The sequence below is a fragment of the Capsicum annuum genome, chromosome 3 (assembly GCF_002878395.1).
Source record: "Capsicum annuum cultivar UCD-10X-F1 chromosome 3, UCD10Xv1.1, whole genome shotgun sequence".
In the NCBI taxonomy this organism is placed as follows: domain Eukaryota; kingdom Viridiplantae; phylum Streptophyta; class Magnoliopsida; order Solanales; family Solanaceae; genus Capsicum; species Capsicum annuum.
Window position 1 is genome coordinate 202,349,750 of NC_061113.1, and position 20,788 is coordinate 202,370,537.

Sequence of the window (20,788 nt, forward strand, 5' to 3'; positions counted from 1 at the left end):
ACAAGTTGGAAAAATTGTCAAAATTTCTTTAATTCTTGTACAATCTTATCAGATGAGCTAGCTCGTAAATAAGATATAAGAATATCCTAATTAAAGCGACCGCATTGATAAATTTCATATCTTCATGTTCCTTTTATAAATAAATATATGATTAAAATTTTTTCAAATGCACATAATTTTATAAAAATTCACTAGTCAATAATAATAAAACTAACTAGATTTTAATAGAATTCCTTTATATGATATAAATAATATATTTGTGATAAAGCATGAGACCTTTTTTTTTTTCTATAAAAAATAAATTTATGAATCAAATTTGTACTTTCAAATCACAATTCCAAATCACATTTCAATGTCTGTTAATGCGTTCATTATTAAGCAATGATATTTATGGATCAAATTTTTACTTCTAAAAGATTTTAAATTTACAATATTACTGTATTTAAAATCACAATTCCGAATCAAATTTCAAAGCCTGGATACTACTACTATATTTTCATTAATGAGCAAATATTAATTTTAATTAAATTGAGAAAAAAGAGGAAATTCACGTGAAGCGGGTGACATGAGCCATAAGAAGTTGTGCCGATAAGTCGGGAAAATCTGAAAACCAGAAAAGCATGTGGCAGTAATGCAATTCCATTAAACCTTTCTAGATTTTAAAAAATACACCCACCAGCAAATCCCTACGTGCTCCTGATACTGGAATTAAACTCCTTGCCTCTTCTGTAACAAGAGATATGGCGATGGAAAGTGCATTTACATTAACTAGGCTTTCAACCCCATCGTTGTTGTGTAGGAATAGTTCCTCTCATCATCATCATCATCATCATCATCGTCGTCACCTTAAATCCTTCTCATTTCCCCCCGAATTGGCATCCTTCAAATACTCTTTCAGGACAATTACACATGCTCCTTTCGTTGTCAATGCCTCCTCTTCCTCTCCATCATCTCCTTCTACAACGCTCGCCGAATCCCAGGGTCTCAAGGTCTCTAATTCCTTCCAATTCTCTCTATATAATGTGTAGATTTTTATGCCATTTAATCTCAAATTGGTTTTGATTTGTTTGAAATCGCAGATTAATTCAATTCCTACAAAACCTATTGAAGGTCAAAAGACCGGTACCAGTGGTCTACGCAAAAAGGTGCTCTCTCCCGTTCTCATTACTGGTCCCAAGTACATATTGGAGGAGGGTTGCTGAGGGTCAATCAAAAACAGCCTTTCTACCTCTTAGAGGTAGGGAGGGGTAATGCTACGTACCCTCTCGAGACCTCACTAGTGGGATTACACTGGGATTGTTGTTGTTGTTGTTTTGATTTAATTTCTTAATGCATACTGTTCCTTTTGATTACTTTTGCTTCTTTTTTGTCTGTAGGTTAAAGTGTTTATGCAGGAAAATTACCTTGCCAATTGGATACAGGTGTGGTTCTCTTATTATCTCAACTTGTAGTGATATTGAATTCCAAGTGTATTCAATTCTGTGCAATTGTTTTGTGATCTTTCAATACAGGCATTGTTTAATTCTTTGCCATTAGAGGATTATAAGGATGGACTCTTGGTCTTAGGAGGTGATGGTCGATATTTCAATCGAGAAGCTGCACAGGTAATTTCTGTGTTTCATGTGTATCTAGATTCCTTATGGTTGGGCCCTTCCCTAGACCTTGTGCATAGCAGGAGCTTTAGTGCACCAGACTGCTTTATTATTTGTATCTAGATTCCTGAAGACTATCTGAGGTTTTCGGAACTCTAATGTATCTTAAGCTACAATGCAGATAATCATTAAAATTGCTGCGGGCAACAGTGTTGGTAAAATATTGGTTGGCAAGTGAGTGTCCCAAATTACACTTCTAGCAATCCAGATGTTGATCATATCTTGAATTAGTTTTTCAAATTTCATTCTTATTCATATTATTGCTTTATTCGTTTTTCAATTTACTATTTTCTGTTTCCTTGCTTTGCCAATGTTAATAAAAGCATAATCTTTCAAAAGAAGAACATTTTAACTACAATACATTCATTGGCCCTACTTTTCTTACTCGCTGCACTATGAAATTTTGTCCTGCCACTCACTTTTTAATTTGTACTGTATAAGTTAGTTTTGTGTGTTCATGAAGATGGAAATCCTGTTTCTCAATCTTTATATGTGGTATTACTTTTTATTGCCTTGTCAATTTATGTTCTCCATGAGCCATCTCTTCTTGCAACCAATCCTTATTGATGATACTTCATAATGATATTTGTTCTGGGAGCCCATATCCTTCTAATTTTAATCTAAGCTTTCCTGGCATAGTTTCATGCATATTTTTGTTTTTTATCCAAAAAAGAAAAAATAAAGTAGTGTTGAATGTATAGATGAAGAATCTCCGTTTCGCAGGGATGGTATACTGTCCACTCCAGCTGTGTCTGCTGTGATACGAAAGAGAAAGGTGGCATTCCGTTTTAATTTTCTTATTTGCTTTCTCTTTGCTATTTTTGAATTACACTTCAAGTTAATTCATAGGCAAATGGTGGCTTTATAATGAGTGCAAGCCATAACCCTGGTGGTCCCGAATATGATTGGGGTATCAAGGTATATTTCTAGTCAGCTGTGACTTTTTGTGATGTTTAACCTCTCTAAATATGATATTTCAAGAACTTAGCATTTCAGATTATCGTTTCCTTTTTTCCAGTTCAACTACAGCAGTGGCCAACCAGCACCTGAATCAATCACTGACAAGATCTATGGAAACACCCTTTCTGTATGATTCCATCAGCTTGTACTAAATAATGTGCTATGCTTATTCTGCAATAGAAGACTTAATGTAGCTATGATTCAACACAAGGTTCTTACTGTTATATATGCATAAAAATTCATAATGTAGGTAACTATAAGAAATTGTTATGGTTCATTAGTAAATGATTCGACATCTGACTTCCTTGTTTCTTAAGGGCTATACAGATTTCTGAAATAAAAATTGCCGACATTTCTGATGTTGATCTTTCTCAACTTGGAGTTACAAAATGTGGAAATTTTAGTGTGGAGGTGGTCGACCCTGTGGCTGATTATTTGGAGCTAATGGAGGTGAGTGACTAAAATTTTGAAATTTCCAAATTTTTTAAAATGAACTTCATGATACGTATATATAACTTAACTGATAACGTGCAGAATGTATTTGATTTTTCACTCATTCAAAGTCTTGTTTCACGACCAGATTTCAGGTGTGTTATTTTATGCCTCTCCTGTTATGAAACATTGTTTTTGTGCAGTTTGTATATTTTTAATTTGCTATATCATATTTTCCCTGGACATTTCTCGAACTTTATTTCTCCCTAGTTTTATAATGATATTTGTTAGATTGTTCACCAAATGTCTGTCTGTTACTGGTATTACTCACTTCTAGTCATATATCTAAATTTATCTAATTTCTTTCACAACATGGGTTAGCACATCATTAGCGTCGGGGAGGAAGCATAAGGGCTATTGTAATTGTTTATAGTCGATTATTAAAAGTAAGTGGTTTACAACCTTAAGGAGATTTGTAGGATGATAGTTGTATAAAATTTTATATACTTATATGAAGATGTGAGTAGTTTAATTCAAAATTCTAAAATATTATCTAATATAAAGAAGTTTTATCTATAGAGTTTTTTTATATTTTTTATTATTATCTAAATTTATATTGCTTAAGTGAAAATAAAATCATAGATAAGGAGGTGCACAGATGCCCTAGTTCAGAGGTGTGATAGGTTGGCTATGGATGGTTTCAGATAGGGTAAAGGTAGGCCGAAGAAGTATTTGGGGGAGGTAGTTAGACGTGACATGAAGTAGTTACAGCTTATGGAGGACATGTCCCTTGATAGAAAAGTATGGAGGATGCGGATTAGGGTAGAGAGTTCGTAGATAGGAGCGCGTCCTTACTAGTAGGAAGGAGTGATTGGTGTGTAGCTATGTCTGTAGTCGTTGTGCTATGCATGTGTCTTATAGTTTCTTCTTCGTGGTGTTTTGGCGATGTTTGTGATTTCAGATAGATAGTTTATGGTACTACTTCGTGAGTGTCTTGTTTTCTTATTATCTAGTGGTTTGTTATCTAGGGTGGAGATTTGGTTTGTTCGGTTTGGTTGTTTAAGATTGGTTCAATTTTTCGGTTTTCAGATTGACGTAAACGGCAATCATAACCAAATAGAAAGAAATTCGCTTTGGTTCAATTTATACAAATTTGGTTCGGCTATTTCAGATTTTTACTTCTATTTTGAAGATTAAAGTAGTGAGCCTTTCTTCTTTGTCATGACTGGGCATTTAAAATTGGTGATTTTTCTAAAAAAATGATTGTTTTCAAACCTATTTTTCGCTTCCAAATATGAATAACTCAACACACATGAAATTAAATGAAATAACCACAAGTTTAACATAATATATAACTGCAGCCAGAAACTCGATACTTGTTGTCTCGTCTCCTCGAGATGCCGCTGAAAGCCTGAAACAAGTCAAGAATCAGTGTTGAAATGAACACTTAGGGTTAGAGACATAACTCGTAACTCGTAAGACGTTTGATGGTTTGGGTTACTTATTATATATTATATTTATATTGAATATATCTATCTATAATCTATATCTATATCTATAATCTATAATCTATAATATATTAAAAGTGTGAAGGGCCTTAGAAATATTGTTTGAACTTTTTGCCCTTCATTAAAAGTCTTTGCTTTAGACAAAATCGTTTTTTCACTAGTTTTTCCTAATATTTTAGAGTTGAAAATTAATTAAAAAATTTTTATGGTAAAATCTTTCCTTATTAGAAGTTATCAGAATTTCACTATTTTTTCCTAATTTAAGAGTTGAAATTATTGGAGGTAGAGGTAGAGGTAGACCGAAGAAATATTGGAGGGAGGTAATTAGGCATGATATGGAGCAGTTACAGCTTACGGAGGACATGACCCTTGATAGGAAGGTGTGGAGGACGCGGATTAGGGTAGAGGGTTAGGGGGTGGGAGTGCGTCGGTAATAGTTAGGGAGCGCTCCTTTGTGTCTGGAGTTTCTTGTTCATGGCTAGCGGTGTTAGTTTATTTTGCATACCGTACTGGTTTATATGCACTTATCTTTTGTGTTTGTTTTACTGTTAGTTTGTCTTGCGTACCTTACTAGTTTATATGCATTTATCTTTTGTGTTTGTTATCTGTTCTAAGTCGGGGGTCTATCGGAAACAGTCTCTCTACTTCTCCTGAGGTAGTGGTATGGTCTGCGTACACTCTACCCTCCCCAGACCCCACTAGGTGGGAATACACTGGGTATGTTGTTGTTGTTAAGAGTTGAAATTATTTAAATATATTTATGGTAAAAACTTTTTCTTATTAGAAGTCATCAAAATTAATGACAACTAATACTTTTCCATTAGCTTAAGAATTCTAAATCAACTAAATTTGATTTTAAGAATATTTGAAAAATCTAGAAATAAATATAAAACTGTTAGAATAAGAAAAATTTAAGAAGTATTAGATTTTTAAAAATTTTAAGAACTTAATAAGAATGTAATCAATGATTTTGTTAAAATTTAACTTTAAAAATACGGAAAGATTTTAAGTATATATATATATATATGTAAAAATAATCGTAACACAAATATGGTTCAAATTGATGCGTCTCTCTTAGCCTGTGGCGACAAGGGAAAGCGAAACTATATGGCAAACGCAAAAGTGATGATCCGTCAACCACTTGAAATTTCTGGTGGTAAAATACATATGTGCATATGTTTATCTTTACATTATTATATTAAGGTGTGAAAGATTTTTGAAAACTGATTTGAACTTTTACACTTTATTAAAAATCTTTAATTTTAAATAATCAAACCGCAAGGCACGTGTGGATTAAACTAGTATAAATAATATATATATATATATATATATATATATATTATTTCTGTAACTTCGATTTTTCGGTTTAACCTAATTTTTTTTTTGAAAAAACTGAAAATCGAACCGTTTAATCGAATATCTAAAATTTGAAACCGAAATTGATCCGAAAAACCGAAAGCAAAATTAAGTTTTGATTTGGTTTTTCGGTTTTTCCGATTTGAACCAAAATAAGTCCAGTCGTAGTGTTATCCCATTCTATTGTTCATTTTTATTTGTTTATGTTTTTATGTTTGTTATACCGTTATTTGTCCTGAGTATGGGGTCTATCGGAAACAACCTCTCTACTTCATCGGAGCTAGTGGTATGAACTGCGTTCACTTTACCCTCCCCAGACCCCACCTCGCAGGAATACACTGGGTATGTTGTTGAAAATAAAATCATAAAGTTCACAATTGATTAAAAAATTTGAGGCCTCAATTTTTTGGGGGCCTAAAGCAAAGGTTTCATTAGCCTCCCCTTGAGCAAGTTGAGAAAAAGACAATTTCAGAAACCAAACTAAAGGTAGATTTACTTATTAAAGTTATTATACAAATTTGGATATTTCAAGGATAAGCGTAGTTCCTTGAATCGGTTGTCAAAAAAAAAAGATTAGTTCCTTGAATAAATTTAAAGTAGGTGATGAATATGTTGTTTCTGATAGACTCCCATTCTTGTTTACGCAAATAAGAAATTACAAGAATACTACTAGTACTCATGGTATGAAAAGGAAATAAGTTGAGACTACCTACTATCCTTCTACCCTAATTCTCAAAACTCTTTATCTTTTTATCAAGGGTCATGTCCTCGCTGAGCTGAAGCTGTGTGATGTCCCTAGTCACCTTTCCCATACTTTTTGACCTACCTCTGCCTCTTCTCAGGCCTACCATGGCCAACCTCTCACACCTCCTTATGAGAGCATCTGTGCCTCTTCTCTTTACATGCTCGAACTATCTCAGTCTCACTTTCGGCATTTTGTCCACCACGGGGCCCTTTCTCATCGTGTTCGGAATGTCTTCATTTCTAATTGTATCTCTTCTGTTATGCCCACACGTCCATCTCAACACCCTTATTTCTACTACATTTATCTTATGGTCATAGGAGTTAACTCCTATGTCTGGCCAACCCTCCACTCATTTAACAACAACATACCCAATGTAATCCCACAAGTGGGGTCTCGGAAGGGTAGTGTGTACACAGGACTTACCCTTACAAGGTAGAGAGGCTGTTTCTGGTAGAATCGCGGCACAAGTAAAAGCATTACAAAATAATTCGGACAAAAAGAAACAATAAGAGTGAAGAAGTCAATACAAAATGCTAAAGAAAGCATAAAACACATACTAAAAACGTAACAGTCACTTCCAAAGAATAATACGCTAATCAAAGTGCTAGAAACAGAAAATAGTAACAGAAATGGAATAAGAAGAAACTCTTGGAGACTCCGCCCATATGACATAGTCGTCTAACCATCACTCCGTAGAACTACCTTTAACCCTCAGTAGCACATTCTTATCACACAAGACGCCGAATGCGAGACTTCATTTCAACGTCCACCATGATATGATGTGTGATATCATCACCGATCTCCCTCATTACCTTGGATTATTGAGCCCAGGTACTTGAAAGTTGAAACTTACTCTCTTGGGAATGACTTGTGTGTCAGGCCTCACTTCCACGTCCATTTCATAAGTTACATCACTGAACTTGCAGCCTATGTATTTAGTTGGTCCTGCTCAACATGAAACCTTCCGATGACAAGATTTGTCTCCAAAGCTCCAGCCTCCTATTAACTCCACCTTGTGTCTCGTCAATCAGTATTATATAATCTGTGAATAACATGCACCAAGGCACCTTCTCTTATGTTTCACATAAGGCCAAAAAAAAGCTTCAATAATGGTCCTAACCAGAATATTAAGTTGTGAATGGCTTCCCATGGTAACTCGAACTGATTCACGTCCAACTTGAGCTCCTTTTCCTTTTTTTTTTTTTTGGTGACTAAGACCCAACAAATTGAGATTAATTTATATATTAGAAAGGGAAGTTATGGGATTCTGCAAGGTTTATGAGGAATGATAGGGTCTTGCTCTTTTTGTTTCACGGGATTTTTCCATTCAATTTCTTTTCTTAAGGATTGGAATGGAATCTTGTAAGCAAAATTTTGTTACAAAAGGTCTGAGGTATAATGGTAAACTCAATTTTTCAACAACAACAACAACCCAGTATATTCCCACAAAGTGGGGTCTGGGGAGGATAGAGTGTACGCAGTCCATACGACTACCCCTAAAGAGGAAGAGAGGTTGTTTCCGATAGACCCCCGGCTCAAGATGCAAGGCAGTATACAAAAGCATAGAACCTGATAAAATAACATAGGTACGACATCCACAAAACATTGTACATTGCCAAACAAAGGACACCAACGTCCACCTAATTACTGACTATGACTCATCCACACCCTTAGCCCTCTATCCTAATGTTTTTCCTCCATATCTTCCTATCCAGGGTCATGTCCTCAGTCAACTGTAACTGCTCCATGTCACGTTTAATCACTTCTCTCCAGTATTTCTTCGGTCTACCCCTATTCCACTTGAAACCTTTCAAGGCCAACCTCTCACACCTACGAACTGGGGCATCCGTACCCCTCCTCATCACATGACCAAACCATCTCAACCTCACTTCCCGCATTTTATCCTCCACAGATACCACTTCCACCTTTTTCCGAATAATTTCATTCCTAACCCTGTCAGCCCTTGTGAAACCACACATCCAACGCAACATCCTCATTTCTGCCACTTTCAACTTCTGGATATGAGAATTCTTAACCGGCCAACACTCCGCTCCATACAACATAGCAGGCCGGATTGCAATTCTATAGAATTTGCCTTTTAGCTTGGGGGCACCTTTTTATCGCATAAAATTTCTGAAGCAAGCCTCCATTTCATCCAACCAGCCTCAATACGGTGAGAGACATCCTCATCTATCTCTCCATTCCCCTGAATCATAGACCCGAGATACTTAAAACTACCCCTCTTGCAAACCGCCTGAGAATCCAACTTCACGACCACCTCCTCCTTGCGCTTCGAGTCACTAAACTTGCATTCCAAGTACTCTGTCTTGTTCCTGCTCAACCGGAAACCTTTAGACTCCAGAGTTTGTCTCCAAACCTCTAGCTTATCATTAACCCCTTGTTGCGACTCATCAATCAAAACTATATCATCCGCGAAAAGCATACACCAAGGTACCTCGCCTTGTATATTCCGCGTCAACACATCCATCACCAAAGCGAATAAAAACGGACTAAGAGTTGATCCCTGGTGCAACCCTGTCAAGACCGGGAAATGCTCAGAATCTCCTCCCACTATCCTTACCGGAGTCTTCGCCCCCTCATACATGTCCGTAATCGCTCTGATGTACGCCACAGGGACCCCTCTCGCCTCCAAGCATCTCCAAAGAACCTCCCTAGGTACCTTGTCATACGTCTTTTCCAAGTCAATAAACACCTTGTGAAGATCCCTCCTCCTCTCCCTATACTGCTCTACCAGTCTCCACACAAGGTGAATTGCCTCAGTCGTGGAGCGACCAGGCATAAAACCAAATTGATTCTCCAAAATAGGCACAATCTTCCTCAACCTTCGCTCCACCACCCTCTCCCAAATCTTCATTGTATGACTCAACAACTTAATACCCCGGTAGTTGTTGCAACTCTGAATGTCACTCTTGTTCTTTTATAAGGAAATCATCGTGCTCCATCTCCACGCCTCAAGCATCTTTGCTGACTTGAAAATATTGTTAAACAAGTTGGTCAGCCACCTCAAACCTGCCCCACCAGAGAACTTCCAAAAATCCACCGGAATCTCATCGGGCTCCGTCGCCCTGCCCCTTCGCATCTTGGGAATAGCCTCACTGACCTCCTCTACCTTAAAACGTCGACAAAAGCCAAAGTCGTGACACTCCCCGGAAAGCTCCAACTCCCCTAACACAACACCTCTGTCCCCCTCATCATTCAAGAGCCTATGGAAATGTGACTGCCATCTTTTCTTAATGAGGGCGTCTTCTACCAAAACTCTGTCATCCTCCCCCTTAATGCACTTCACCTGGTCCAGATCACGACCCTTCTGCTCCCTAACCTTGGCAAGCCTAAACAACCTTTTCTCCCCGCCTTTCTCCTCTAACCCCTTATACAATCTTTCAGTAAACTCAATTTTATTTAATTTAAATAATAACCACATGTTTTAATTATATCACGTATATCTGATTTTTAATACAACGAACCAAATACTCAACAAGAAATATTCTCCACATTACAACCCATGCATTATTAGTCCCTTTACTACTACCCTGCACAACTTGTGCTTAAACCAGACACCCTAATGTCTTTGAAAGGCCATTTAACCGAGGAAACATAGGATAAATATAGATGTTTATACCCTCCTCTTCCGTCCTTCTGGTAATCTGGTACATTTGGTAAAACTCAATTTCTTTCCAATTTGTTCGAGGTCTAAGTTTTCCTCTCAGCTTCTTTATCTTGACAATTTGTTCAAGAAAATAGTTCTCACCCATGAGTAGAACTTTACCGAGTAGACACTAGCAAATCTGGGGTCTCGACTTGTGTCTCCAACTGGTTTCTTGGGCTGGGGTGGGGGTAATTAAGTTTAGTTGTGTTAGCAATTTGTTAAAGCAAATGAAGTCGAATTATTATCAGTAAATGATGATTGCATTCTTCTATGGTCATGTAGGTCTTAGTTACTTTATCTTTTGTGCTGTTTGTCTTTGTATAACACATCACCCCACATACACGCAAAAATAAAGGAAGGAAATCCATGTTGACTGACCACAAAGAAATCACTGTTTAACCGACTGTACCAGTTCAAATGCGATTCAGTAGGTAATGCATTTTGTACAAACATAATAAATTATGGATTTCTTGCTTAATAAATCTACTCAATGCTTAGTAAGATAAGCTTACGCTTAGTAAAATGACCAGAAAGAAATCACTTAATAAGTTCTCCTCAATGCTTAGTAAAATGGGCTTACACTGAAGGACCATATATATATTTTTTGAATCCTTCCTTTCCTCAGATATCCCTGCTCATGCTTATGCCTTGTTAACGTCTGATGCTGCTGACAGGTTTGTATTTGATGCCATGCATGCAGTTACAGGGGCTTATGCAAAGCCCATTTTTGTTGACAAACTTGGAGCTAGCCTTGTATGTATGCCTTGGAGTTTTTTTCTTTAGCTATTGGACTATCTTGCATGTTCCTTGTTATAGCGTTATCATCTATGTATATTGTGTAGGAGTCTATTGCAAATGGAGTGCCACTGGAAGATTTTGGACATGGTCATCCAGATCCTAACCTTACGTAAGAAATGAGTATCTGTTGAAGTAGATGTGCTTTAACTTCTTGAAAAGAACTAATATATTTTAGTTATTTTGGTGAAGGTATGCTGAGGATTTGGTGAATATCCTGTATGGAGAGAATGGACCTGACTTTGGTGCTGCAAGCGATGGTATGCTCAAAACCATTCTGCCGCAACACTTCACCAGAGTTGTCTTTCAATAAATCGGAGAACATATATAATATGCTCCTTGAAGTTCAAAGTTTATTGATTCTTATATGAAAGGAAAATAATTAGAAAAGAGAATCAAAGTTAGAAGCCATCTTCCCACCCTAACCCAAAATCTCTGAAATGAAAAGATACCAGGGGAAAACAAGGACAGTAAAAATCCTACTTAAATGACACCTTTTTTTTTTTTGGCAATATCTCTTTTCCATTTAATGGTCATATTAGTGTCCTGAGCCAGGGTCTATCGGAAACAACCTCTCTACTTCATCCGAGGTAATGACTGCGTATACTTTACCCTCCCCAGATTCCACTTTGTGGGAATACACTGGGTATGTTGTTGTAGTCTTAGTCTCCCTTAGAAAGAATGGTCCATTTTCTCCTTTTCTGCATACTATTTAATTTGTGTATTCTCATTTACCCTTAATGAGTCGACTTGTTAGGAGTTAGTACCCACTTGATATAGTTCACTCTTTTTTTGTTAGGAGCGAAAAAAAAAAAACACGTTGACCTTGACCACCACCATATAGAAGGAAAAGTTTTGGTACTTCGCATCTATTCGGCTTAGATGTCCAAATTCTGATTTAATTTCTTAAATTTCATGCAAGTTAAATACCATACCTTCACACTTGGACCATCTAGCTTACAAAATGTGTGCAGAGTGTATATGTAGTGTGTACTTTATACTAATATACACACAGTATACATACATATGCATATTATATACTTACCTATATATATATATATACGGGCCCAATGTATGTTACTCCCTCTGATCCAATTTATGTGACAGATAAAAATTGGAGTCTAACCAAATTTTTTGCATGTTCTTTAATTTAGTTCTTTTGGATAACCGTGGTGTTTGGGCCAGCTTTAGCACGCCTCAATTAAATCCATGGGATACCTACCACCTCCCACCAACAATAGACACCAGGGATTCCTGCGGCATGTACGACTTTAGGTACTTCGAAACTATCAGGAACTAACTTTTTATTTGAATTTTCCATGAGACAACGAAAAATGGAAGCTTCCTGTTTCAACATCTCATGGAACTTATTAAAATGTTGAGATATTGGAAGTGAAAAGTATGACTAGTATTATCCTTTGTTGTATCCTCAGGAAAAGAGGTTCGTTGGCCTGGGGAAGGGATTAGGATTTAATTTGAGACACCTTTGAATTCCATTCCAATAACAAAATCATGGAGAATTTTCTTGTGGGTTATCAACTTCAACATAGGCAGATCTAGCTTGTAATTTGTGGGTTCATGTGAATCCAGTATCTTTTGCCCAGGTCCTGTATACGTATTAAGAAGTTCACTGAACATCTATAAATATTCGACTGTGAACAAGCTATTACTGTATATTAGTTTGAGGTTCTATAGGAACTCATACACATCAAATCCTGGATCCGCCTCAACTATTGAGTATTGAAAAATGGTGCTCTTACCTGAGGCCTCACAACATATTCCCTTTGATTTGAGGGTCTCAGATTGCTTGCTGGAAAAGAAAATTACACCCAGAATATATTGATTTGGTTGTGCATCAAATTCAAAGCCCACGAATCACACGGGTATAACCTAAGTTTAGTAAAAGGTGAAGTAATAGTTTACACTTTGCTCATTGCATGGTTGTGTCGCGCAAATTCTACCTAAGCATAAATATTGAAGCATGTGCACAAATTTAGTTGATGGATTAACTTATTTTTAATTTGAGTTTTTCAGTGATTGGTGGTGGAATGTGTTGGCCGCATAATTTATGATGTGCATCCGTTGTTGCAATGTTAGTAGATAATGCCTTGTAAAGGTTTTTACTTAGCAATCGAATGCAGTGTCTTCTACAGCAGTTCCCATAGCACTTCACCATGCATGTCCTCTTGCTATTTCTGTTTGCTATATTGTTATGAATTCTGTTTTTTCTTGAAATCTTATCTTGATTTGTTTGAATAGTGAGCCTCTCTTATGGGGCTTGTGATTCTCTATGCAGAAAAATGCAAAGCAGAAAGATGTATTCACACATTAGAAAACCTAAATAGGAATTCTAATTAGTCTAAGATTTGTGTGTCAGGTGTTTAGTTTGGAATAACTCCTTAAGGATGTCAGTACGATAAGTAGAATTGAAGTCCATTTGTGCTTGTTGAAGCTCATTTGTAATCAGAAAGGGGAAAGAGTGTGTAGTTCAAACCCCGTCAGCATGAAGGTAAAGCAGGCATGAATCCAAATCTGGCATAATTTTGATTTATTGCTGTACATGTTGACACGAAAGTAGAAACAAGGTGGACGATATTGAGGGATGGAAAGAAACATAATGATGAATTGTCTTGAGCTTCATGTCAGCTTACTTAAATTATTATGCCCTAATTATCTATTTCCTAGCTGTAAGTTAAGAGAGCTGCGTTAACTTGTTTCTGTTTTTCATATCTTAAATAATAAGAAAGTCTTATGGAAACCAAAGTCTGATTTTCACCTGTGCACTTACACAGGAGATGGTGATAGAAACATGATTCTTGGAAGAAGCTTTTTTGTTACTCCATCTGATTCTGTTGCAATTATTGCTGCCAATGCCCAAGATGCTATTCCATATTTCCAGTCCGGACCCAAGGTCTGAAGCACTCAAGCCTTTTATGCACCTCTGGCTTTGGTCCTTGCGCATCACAAATTTGACCTGTATATTTTGTAGGGTTTGGCTCGATCAATGCCCACTAGTGGTTCTCTAGATCGCGTTGCCCAAAAGCTAAATCTCCCCTTTTTTGAGGTTAGAACTTGGTTACTGTTTCTTTAATTTTTGATGATGTTGCACTCTTCAACTATACTTCTAAAGTTATGCCCCTCAGGTGCCAACTGGTTGGAAATTCTTCGGTAATCTAATGGATGCTGGAAAATTGTCAATCTGCGGCGAAGAAAGTTTTGGGACTGGTTCTGACCATATCCGTGAAAAAGATGGTATATGGTATGTTTACATGTTTACAAGTGATTCTTTAAGTAGTTTGTGACTATCAAATCGGGTACATTTCTTCGGATATGTTCATTTCCTTGCCCCATTTTGATGCTGTGGCACAAAGGCAAATAAGTATGAGAACATCTATCTCCTATATTGTTAGTAATATAATGATGGTATTGTTGATTGTACCCCTTCTTTGAATCCTCATTCTGTGAATCTGCTGTTGGTTACTCTTCCATTTCATCTTAAATAATGCCAGTGGATATTACTCGTCCTTGAGAGATTCTTCTTATAATCTGTATCACCAAATGAATTGTTGCTCTTCTCATTCTCCTCTTTGGTACATTGTAAACCTTAGCTCAGTATAACAGCTATCAACTCTGTGGTCTTAACTTCTGAACTTGGTAACTGACAGGGCTGTTTTAGCTTGGCTTTCAATACTTGCATATTGGAACAAGGACAAAAAATCAGGGGAGAAATTGGTTTCTGTTGCTGATGTTGTGAAGGAGCACTGGGCCACTTATGGAAGGAACTTCTTTTCGAGATATGACTACGAGGCAAGCACATTTTGTTATGTGTACACTTTTTGTGTCTGTTAAACACCTTTTTGCAGTTAGTTTTAGTTTGTCTTCTGAAGTGATTTGTGGATTGCTTGATGGGACAGATGATTAATTGCAACACTTTGTCATAATTTTCTGACCAGGAATGTGAATCAGAAGGAGCAAATAACATGGTCGAATATCTTCGGGATTTGATTTCTAAAAGCAAGGCTGGTGATAAGTATGGTAAGTTCTCATATAAAAGTTAAATTTATCAAGATTCACAGCATTTTAAGTTCTTTAAGCAACGAAGTTCTCCTACAGGAAGTTACATCCTAGATTTTGCTGATGACTTCGCCTATACTGATCCAGTAAGTTCTGAGATTTCTTAGAAATGCATGTCTAACTATTTTCCTGAAAATTTTAATTAGTTGTTGTGCATTCTCAGGTTGATGGAAGTGTCGCATCCAAACAGGGGGTTCGGTTTGTTTTCAGTGACGGGTCCCGCATCATCTTTCGACTTTCGGTCTGTATTGGCTCCTTATGTTAAATCTCTGAAAATAGGAGTGGTATAATAGGAAGTCTAGATAAATGAAATTAGATTGTTTGTAGCACCGTAATCCATATTTTTTAAAATACTCCGAAAAAATCCATATAATTAATTTCTAACTCATTTAGCCTCTATCAAGTTTCATCTTGAAAAGCGTGTTAAAGGGTCAACTGAGACGTTCAAATGACATGGAGGAACTAGTACCTTATTATGTTGTGTGGGTTTTTATGACCATTCTCTTCTATTTTATCTGGAAACTGCATGCTGTAGTTTATCAAGTGGAATCAATTGGAGATCTCTATTTTACAGGGTACTGGATCTGCTGGTGCAACAGTCAGAATATATATTGAACAGTTTGAGCCAGATGTATCCAAACACGATATGGATGCTCAAATTGCGTTGAAACCATTGATAGGTTAGACTGTTCATCTATGAGGTCAACTTATGAAACATTCCCATTTCCTTGAAAATTTATCTAGATATCTTTTGCAGATCTCGCTCTTTCCATATCAAAGCTAAAGGATTTCACAGGAAGAGAAAAGCCAACTGTCATAACATAAGGGCATAGATATCTGCAACTACAATTGCTTAACGGAAGTCTTCTTGTGACAGTTGTAGTAGGTTGGACGCTTCCTTTGTTCCTGAATTTTACGTGATGCATGGTTCATCCTCATTTGGCTGCATATAGATAATAGTCTTCTGAGGACCAGAATTAAAATCATGTAAATTATGTATAATTATCTGAGTGAAAATTAGAACATATGACTGAAGTATTTAATCAATAGAATGTTGCTGCACTAGAATTCTTTTTTCTTCCGGGAAGTTTTGTTAAATTTGTAATAAGTTGGCCCTTTAACTAATGGCCTTCTCTTCGCCACATTAGAAAAGAGACTTTAACTTTTGCCTTTTCTTTTCTGAATTATGTTAAAATTAACTTTTGGTTCCATTATTTGGACTCCTACTGTCGGTAATTATGATGCATACTATGATCTTCCGTGGCAGCTTAGTCTATATTGGCCAAAATAACAGGTTATATTGTCTAGAAATTTTATTCTAGAATGTGACTGTTCCCATGCCTTGTACTGCCTGTTGGTGATGGCATCTTTGTGGGTTCACTCGAGTTCCTTCTAAATTGATTAATGTATTTCGGATGGTTCCTGTGAGATTTGTCATCTGTCTGTCTGATCTTCATCTTCATTGTTTATATATACTAAAATCTGTTCCTTGGTGTTATTATGCATTTTTAAAGACCATGCTTTGAAAGGTTAATCATCCTATATCTAGATAAACACTTCCCATAAAGAGTGGCTTCCTTTTTTCTTAAAAGAAAAACTATATCGGGAGAACTTATTTAATCAAATTTTGCTTTTGTGGTAGTTATTTTGATATATTGGATAGAATATAGGAGTATGAGGTTAGAAACACCATGACCAGACATACTGTTATGCCAGAACTTTTTAAAATCCATACAGAAGCAACCTTTGCTTAAGATAGTCATGTAATACCGCATTAATGTTAAGGGATCGTATTTCCTTGCTAACCTAAATGCTTTCTTTGCTTTAATAGATGAAATAGAACAAAGGATCGCTCATGAAGAAATGAGGTGAGGTGCGCGATGAAGTTGTGTTATGTATTAATTATATGTTCTACGGAGCTAGTTCACTGATGAGGTAACTCAAAATGGTACAAAATTGAAGCTCGTCTGTGGTGAATAGTTGGTCAAACTTATCCTCCAAATAGCTTGATAAATTTTTTCTTCTAGGTACCAGCTTCTGAAAAAGGACAGACCAAAAGTGAAAAAGCTATAAGGCAAAGGAGGATCAAAATTAGAAAGCATAAGTGGAGATTCCTTAGCTAGTTTTAGCTCCAACTAGCTCCATAGTAATGACATGGTTCATATTGTGGATTGATGAGGAATCTTGTGACTGGGTTTACCTCCAATAGATCACTGTAACCTTGTCAGGGAAGGTTTGAAAGTTATCCAAAATTGAAAAAAGTTATAGAAAAGGTTCTTTAACTTGTCATGTAGCAAGCCGGGGAATTTTACTCCTGGAATATTTACAGGTTATAATGTGTGGTTGGCAAGTGGGTTCATTTCTGCCAACTTGCAACTTGCAAGTCTGAAGAATTGGTTATATGACTTCACCTTAGAGAATGTTGAGTTTAATTTGGTTGAATCAAACACATACAAGGTTCAGCCAAAGTGAACAATTATCAAATGGGATTTTCCTCCACCTTAAAAATTTTTAGGTGCTAAGCTCAGTGGGGTGTGCACTTAGTCTATACCAATGATATATGAGTAATGCAACCCTTTCCATTCAAACAAGCATGATTGTAGTCTTAAAATTGAGGTTAAATTGCTTTGGAAGAGAGAAATTGTCTAAAGCAAATCCGGGTCTTGGTCCTTTTGAGTGCATAAAAATAAGAGTTATGGATAAGGTTACATGAATCCCTAAATCTTTAAGTGATATTACATAAAATTTCGACTATTTGTTAATTACATTTTATCCCCATTTTTTGAAATGTGATACATATGTTTTATGGTGATACATATAAAAAAGTGATACATTTGAAACTAACAAAATATTTATTTAAGGAAATAATAGATTCTCTTTTATTCATTGTATTCTTTTATTTAAGAAAATATATCTAATTTTTTTCTCTTTTTTTAGATTTAATTTAGGTGTTTTAATTTAGATTTAATTATCTTTAATTTTAGTCTGCTTTTTTAAGATTTAATTTTAATTATGTTTCAATTCTGCTTTTAGTCTTTTTTTCAAAATATTACTACTTTTGTTTCCTATACTGACTACACCATTACCTTTCATTAACAACATATCAATCACCCATAATACCATGTATATCACCCATTAATATCATATGAATCACCCAATAATTGAAATAAATAATTGTATCTATCATATGAATCACCAAAATACCATATATATGAATCACCCAATAATTGAAATAAATAATTGTATTTACCATATGAATCACCATAATATCATATATATCACTCATTAATATCATATGAATCACCCAATAATTAAAATAAATAATTATATCTACCATCTATGAATCACCATAATACAATATGTATCACCCATTAATATCATATGTATCACCCATTAAAATCATACAAAATGTATCTATCGTATGAATCACCATAATACCTATAATGATATCATATTTATTATTTATATGAATCACCATTAAAAAAATAAACACGTATGAATAACTAAATAAATTTATATATGTATCAATAGATTTTTTATTTATTTTTTTAAATGGGAGAGATTTTAGGAGAGGGAAAAAAAAAGCTGCATGCTTTAATGGAGGAGAAAAAATCCGGAAGGAAGACGATTTAAGCATTAATGGAAGAGAAAAAATCAGGAAGGAAGATGATTTAAGCATTAATGGAAGAGAAAGAATCAGGAAGGAAGATGATTTAATTGTTGATAATTAAGGAGATATTTTAGAGAAGGAAATCTTGAATGAGTTAATGGTGAAGTAAAAATTGGATGTGATGTTTTTTTTATATGAATCAACAGTAAAGTTAAAAAATGAATTTTATGTAATATAGTCTTTTAAATATAAGATTTGTGTAATTTATCCTACGGATAAAACATATTATCCGGTTCCCTTTGCATTGTAGTTTGAGTTCGATACATATTTAATGCATGTTAAAATTCCTCGACCTCTTCCCTCAGTTTTCTTGGGTTGTGACTGGTGAATCCAGAACCTGCGTAATTGGATGTAGTGATTTGAGGATTTAACCTCTTTATTTTTTCTTTTTTTCTTTTTTGAAAAAAGATTTACCTTATATATGCTAATAATGTAACATCCTTTAACCAACTGGTTAGAGACAGAGGCAGACCTACATGGCTGTGAACGGTCGTTAACTTCGGAAAGAACTCTGTATATATACCTTGAAAAATGATCATATATTTTTATTAGGCACCCTTAAACACAAAAGCAGTCGGCGGCATTGGTCGAATTCGTTGGTCAGTGACTCTGCTCTGATGTAATGACTTGAGTTCAAATTTCAGTTGTATTTCTCGAGTTTCTTTATTATCTTCCTCCGTTCTTAGCTGGTTAAATATGCTTAAAAATGCATAGGTAGCAAGTTCCAAATTTGCAAGGTGCCGCTCACGGACCATCCAAACACGCAATGAACTTTGCCATAGTGTCATTCAATTCATATTTATCTGTTAGTGTATTGATTCTATGTGGGCATAATAAAATTTTCCGACAGTGGTGTCATGTGACTTCGCTTTGACTAATATGCGTCCGCTCTCGATGGTATTAGGTGATCTTCAAATCTTGGATTTGCCTCTGGTTAAAGATGTTATGATATGAGACCGCATAATAGTAAAATTAGTTCCTGGGGACATTGTCCCATCAGCGCCACGATGTTCCATCTCAGCCTAATGGCTGCAACTTTCTCCTAAAGGAACATGGCTAGGTCATGCTGCTGGTTGCTAGTCTCTTTGCATTTTCTGGGGATCCGGCACTTGTAATGGGAAAGGGTCAATTCAACTATTCTCTCTAGTGTATAATAGTGTATAATGTAGTTCCACTATCGTATTTTTCCAATATTATGGTCCCCACCATCATCAAACATCAATATTGTACAACTTGGACAAGAAAGAGCAAACCACCCCCTCTTGCATTTGTTTCAACATTTTCGTCTTTTTTGAATCTCTCAATCTCTCTAGTCTTTGAAGACAAAACTACTACTAATCCAATATACGCCCAAGTGATATCATGGCGCAGCATGCACTCAAACACATGAACTAGTTCATCAGATATTGTGTCTCCTCGGATCTCTCCTATCCCGGAACTACTGTTTTATGCTTTTCTAGTAAAGGAGCTTTTTCTTTTTTGGACCAATTATAGAAAATATTTATGGCAGCCAGAAGCGTTACTTACGGCTTAGTTTTAAATGGAGAGGACTGTGTTAAGTATTTGATGTCATTTCAAAAATAAAAGGGTTTTCTCTGCTGTTCCAACGTAGTGCCTTTGCTGTGTAGTTAATAACTCTGATTTGAGAAACTTGGAACTGATGGGATCTTTTTAATCAATAAAAGCAATTTGATTGCCATAAAGTTTCAGTGTGTTCTTGAATGGAAATGACTGTATACCGTTTGATGCCATCTCACAATAAGCAAACTCGACAAGATTTAATAAAAAAGACACACTCATCACTTAATTTAAAAAATAGACATTATTTTCTTTTTTATTTAATTTTTTAGGGTTTGAGAGAAAATTGTGGGGTATGGGTTAAAGTATAAAAACAAAAAAGATGTTGGCAACCCTTAAGTCTTTTTAAAA

General features: G+C 35.8%; 1 protein-coding gene across 8 annotated transcripts; it reads left to right on the plus strand.

Annotated features, from left to right (window-relative positions):
* Positions 1–526: 526 nt before the first annotated feature.
* LOC107863363 (phosphoglucomutase, chloroplastic) lies at positions 527–20,132 on the plus strand. 8 transcript variants are annotated; one of them, XR_007053233.1, is made up of 24 exons: positions 549–989; positions 1,080–1,145; positions 1,377–1,421; positions 1,512–1,604; positions 1,774–1,826; positions 2,376–2,427; positions 2,502–2,570; positions 2,671–2,739; positions 2,940–3,062; positions 3,147–3,199; positions 10,995–11,073; positions 11,163–11,227; positions 11,308–11,375; positions 13,908–14,026; positions 14,105–14,179; positions 14,259–14,374; positions 14,781–14,922; positions 15,069–15,150; positions 15,229–15,275; positions 15,353–15,430; positions 15,764–15,869; positions 15,947–16,075; positions 17,021–17,062; positions 19,764–20,132. XR_007053233.1 is itself a non-coding variant. In XM_016709247.2 (22 exons), exons 1-22 carry the CDS (start codon positions 741–743, stop codon positions 16,012–16,014), a joined length of 1,917 nt encoding a protein of 638 aa, XP_016564733.2. In that variant the 5' UTR covers positions 527–740; the 3' UTR covers positions 16,015–16,400. The 8 variants fall into 8 exon arrangements, 1 of the variants encoding a protein (XP_016564733.2); XR_007053230.1 differs by having other exon boundaries at positions 17,021–17,057; XR_007053231.1 differs by lacking the exon at positions 19,764–20,132 and adding an exon at positions 17,217–17,472 and having other exon boundaries at positions 17,021–17,137.
* The last annotated feature ends 656 nt before the right edge of the window (positions 20,133–20,788 follow it).